At 50.4% G+C, this 4570-nt stretch overlaps 1 protein-coding gene across 2 annotated transcripts in view; it reads right to left on the bottom strand.

Moving 5' to 3' along the window:
- Positions 1 to 4570, bottom strand: part of LOC101638067 (blood group Rh(CE) polypeptide) — a 42873-nt gene that overhangs the window by 25537 nt on the left and 12766 nt on the right. For both annotated transcript variants that reach the window (XM_004705095.2, XM_004705096.2), the window contains exon 2: positions 608 to 794. In XM_004705095.2, the coding sequence (XP_004705152.1) occupies positions 608 to 794 (187 nt within the window). The remainder of the gene's footprint in view (positions 1 to 607; positions 795 to 4570) is intronic.

The raw sequence follows: 4570 nt of genomic DNA, 5'->3' as shown, positions 1-4570 counted from the left end.
GACAAGTCAGTCAGAGTTGGCTTGGTGGCAGTGGGTGGGGCAGGTCCAGAGTTGGATACAAGCAAAAAAAAAAAAAAAGCAATTTTTTTTTTTGCTAGCTAGGTGCGTGTGTGTTTGGTTTAGGTGAAATTTCACCAAGCAAATTAGTTTTCCAGCCCACCATTAGACACCTCTTGTTTTGTGGCGCTCCTGTTCATTTCCCCAGGACAACAGCACCCTGCCCTCCCCACGTCCTCCGGTTCCAGTGATATGAAATTCCGTATTCACTGGTCCGTCTGCCTGCCCCTTTTATCTCCAGATCCTTTAATTTTCCTATGAGCCTGTAGTAGTTGTGTAACTTTACAAAATCATAATCAGTAAGGATGAAAGGAACGAGCCAGGGAGGCCTGGCCTCTTGTGAGGTCGCAGAAAAGGGGGTTCCTGATAAAATACAGGATGCCCAGCCAGAATATGAATTTCAGATAAACACCAGATCACTTTTCCAGTATAAGTAGATCCCAAATCACGGATGGCATCGACGCTGGAAGGAGAGGGAGATGCCCCAATTCTCCTAGACGCCACCCTCCAGGCCTCACACCCTCAGGCCCAAGGGCTGCCAGCTGGTTACCTGGACAGGGTGAGGGCCACATGCTCCCGGAAGAAGTGGCTCAGGAAGCCATCCACGAGAATTGCCCATTGCACCCCGAGGGCCAGCAGGAAGAGGGTGAAGGCCACGCTGCTCCAGCCATGTCTCCGCAGCGACGAGTTGAGGAAGCCGAAACCAAGAGCCGCCATGACCGTGACGTCCTGGAAGCCTGCACGGTGAGGGGGGAGAAAACGGTGTGAAATTCAGCGTTTCTGCGGGCCTCTGGTCACGTTTCTTCATGTCTCGGGGACGCATCCTCCTCACCTACATAGTGAGAACGCTATCGCATGCATACCCCGCAGGGCTGAGGCTAGGATGAAAGCAGCTTATGCCAAGGTGGTTCTGGAAGAGAATGGGAGGAAACTTCAGAAGAAAACGCAGAATCAGAAAGGAGGCCACGCTTGGCTAGAGACTGGTGGGACCCAGGATGATGAAGCCCCTGCAGCTCAGTTTTCAGCCAATTGACGGGACAATGACACTAGTGAAGTCCACCCACTGTGGAGTCTGCAGCGGTTCTCAGCCTTCCTCACGCCGCGACCCTTTCACAGCTCCTCATGGGGTGGTGACCCCCCACCATCACACGATTTTCGTTGCTACTTCATCACTGTCATTTTGCTACTGTGATGAATCGGGAGACCCCCGTGAAAGGGTCGTTCGACCGCCAGGTTGAGAACCGCTGCACAATAACCAGCCAGTCGCAGTTCATAAGAGTTCGGAGGCATGGACGCTGGAAACCCAGGAAGGGGGTGGGAGGATGTTTCCATGAGCAATGAAACAACAAGTGTATGAATGGTTGAATGGAAAGCTGATGATCTGCACTGTAACCCTTCACCCACTTCACAGTAAAGGGTTAAAGAAGAAAAAGAATCAGCAAATCCTGGTTAGGCCATTAAGTTCATGTATGGATTGTGATAAGAGTTGTACGAGCCCCCATTAAAATGATTTAATAATAAACAAACAAACAAATAAATAAAGATAGGGTCTGGCAGCTCATCGGTGCTTGGTCAATAGAGCAACTTCAGCTCTTCTTAAATGTCAGGGTGCAAACTCGTGGAAAGGGGCCCTCGTGGTGCAATGATTTAAGTGCTTGACTACAAACTGGAGCGCGAGGTGGGCGGCTCAAACCCGCCCCGCCGCTCCCGGGAAGGAAAGACCTGGGCTCTTGCTCTCAGAAAGATGACCATTCAGAACATCATCGGAGCAGGTCTACTCTGTCAAAAGCATCTCAGCGGCACCTGACCAAACACTAGGGCCCCTGCGTGGTTCATAGGGACACTCAGGAAAAGCACTTATGGTCAACGCCATGTCCTTGTTGCTGTGAGGGGCTGTTGTGTTGGTTCCGACTCATAGTGACCGTGTGCACAACAGAATGAAACACGGCCTGTTCTGCACCGTCCTCACCATTGTCCCTAGGCCTAGACCCCTGTGGCCGCCCACGGGTTGATCCATCTCATGGAGGACCTCCCTCCTTTCCGCTGCCCCTCCACTTTACCAAGCGGGATGTCCTTCTCCAGGGACTGGTCTCTTCTGGTAACAGTCCACAGTAGGTCAAATGAAGTCTTGCCATCGTTGCTTCTAGGGAGAATTCTTGTTGTACTTCTTCCAAGACTGATGATTTGTTGTTCTGGCAGTCCGTGGTATATTTGGTTTCCTTTGCCAGCACCATAATTCAAAGACACCGATTCTTCTCCAATCTTCTCTATTCACTGTCCCACGTACACATGCATGTGAGACCATTGAAAACACCTTGGGTTGGGTCAGATGCACTTAACATTTTTTCGGGTTTTTTCCATTCTAGAAAATCATAGTTTATTTTCATACTTTTTTGGGGGGGTTACTCTGTCCTTTTAAAAATTTTTATTAATTGGGAGTTAATACACTGAGTTAGTTAATTGTGCCAACCTGGCCGATAATCACATGTGGGGCTAATTGAAAGGCGGAGGGATAAATGGGTGGTGAGCCTCGCCTTTCTAGCTCTCGGGTCTCCTGCTTTGTGATGGTCGCACCAGGGTGCAGCTGCCTTAGCAGTTCCCTGCTTCAGCTTGCAAGATTGACTTCCTACAAGACATCCCCAAGGAGGAGCCACATCGACCTCCTATCCCGGTGCAGCCCTGGGTGCTGGAGAAGCCATGTGGAGACCCCTGCCAGTGCTGAGATGCTTATTCGTTTACTGACTCAGCTTTCCTCCTGCAGTCGGCGTCATTGCCTCTGTTTTGTGAGGTGGAGGACTTTGTGGACTGGTGTTGGGTTAATGGGTTAATGTTGGACTTGTGGGTTTGGGCAGCATTGGGTTGGGATGTTTCGTGATGCACACTTTCTTTACATAAAACTCTCTTATACATGAGTTGCTGTGGATTTGTTTCTCTAAAGTACCTAGACTAATACACACACCTTAACAGTTTAAGAGGTCTTTTGCAGTAAATTTGGCCACTGTAGCATGCTGCTTGCTGAAAGCAAGAGAGACCAGAGGCACTTGCTAATGAAGATCCAGGATTGCAGCCTTCAATATGGATTACGGCTGAATGGAAAAGAAGACCAACATCCTCACAACCCGACCAACGGGTAGCATCATGATAAACGGGGAAATGGTACGTTGTCAAGGATTTGCTCTTGCTAAGATCCACAATCCATGCTCATGGAAGAGATCCAAGGACGTACATCAGGTGAGTCTGCTGCACAAGACCTCTTTAGAGTGCTGAAGAGCAAGGATGTTGCTTTGAGGACTAAAGTGTGCTGACCCAAGCCATGGGATTTTCACGGCTTCGTATGTCTGTGAAAGTTGGAGCTTGAATACAGAAGACCCCAGAAGAATGGATGTATTTGAATGATGATGCTGGAGAAGAATATCGAAAGTATCATGGAAAAACCGATCTGAACTGAAAGAAGTAAGGCCAGAATGCTCCTTAGAGGCAAGGATGGCAAGCCTTCATCTCACGTACTTTGGACATATTGTCGGGAGAGACCAGTCCCTGGAGAAGGACACCGTGAGTGGTCGAGTGGAGGGGCACTGCGAAGGAGGATGGTCCTCAGTGAGATGGATGGACAGGTGGGTTGTCACAATGAGCCCAGGCCTGGGGGCAATTGTGAAGATGGCATGGGTCAGAACCTCGTCATGGCACCAGACAACAGCAGGATGCCGCTCCTTCCTGACTGTGTCTCCACGAGCATTGTTTGTGGGCCCAAGTGAAACGAAGTCCTCGGCATTTCAGTCTTTCCTCCAGTCAGCACGATGTTATTTACTGACCCACTGTCGAGGCTTTTGTTTTCTTTACACAACTGAGCGCTGTAGCGTTTGGTCTTCACCAGTAAGCGCTTCGCATCTTTGATTCCGGCCAGCGTTGTTGTGTCACCTGCACAGCACAAGGTGCTGCAAGCTTCCCTCTGACCCTCAGCCATCTTGTTCATGTGTGCATAAGAGGCAGTATTTGTCCAAACACTGTGTTATTATTTTCCAGTAGGTTAAACACGGGTGCTTTATTGTTCCTAGTTCAGGGGCAATCTTCACAGGACAGTGGGGGGCGGTGCTGGGGGCTGGAGGAGCAGTCCCTACCCTCTGGCCTTGGGCAGGTTCTGCAGGGTCAGCATGAAACTTCTGGGAGATGTAGCAGTCCACGTGGAAGGCAGGTGGACTTCTTGCCCTGGCCTCTCCCGGCCACTCCTTCGGTTTCCGCTGCACCAGGCTGCAGCGTCTTTAGAGGCAGCACCCCACCCCACCCCACCCGCCGCGCTTCTACAGCTCCTCTGAGCTGGTCTCCCTCTTGGGCTTTTTGTAAAAGAACAAAACCACACAACAGTGTATTGTGGACTAGGTGACGAATTACAGCACGGAGTCCCTTGTAGGCAGGGATGGCGAGACTGCGTGTGGAGTACTTTGGACCTGTTGTCAGGGGAGACCAGTCTCTGGAGAAGGACATCATGCTGGGAAAGTGGAGGGATCCGTCCTGA

Source organism: Echinops telfairi, unplaced genomic scaffold (assembly GCF_000313985.2).
Source record: "Echinops telfairi isolate 266 unplaced genomic scaffold, ASM31398v2 ScPeMD7_7457;HRSCAF=8495, whole genome shotgun sequence".
NCBI classification, from domain to species: Eukaryota; Metazoa; Chordata; class Mammalia; order Afrosoricida; family Tenrecidae; genus Echinops; species Echinops telfairi.
Note: the sequence above shows the minus strand (reverse complement) of the source record. Positions and strands in the feature narration are given on the sequence as shown.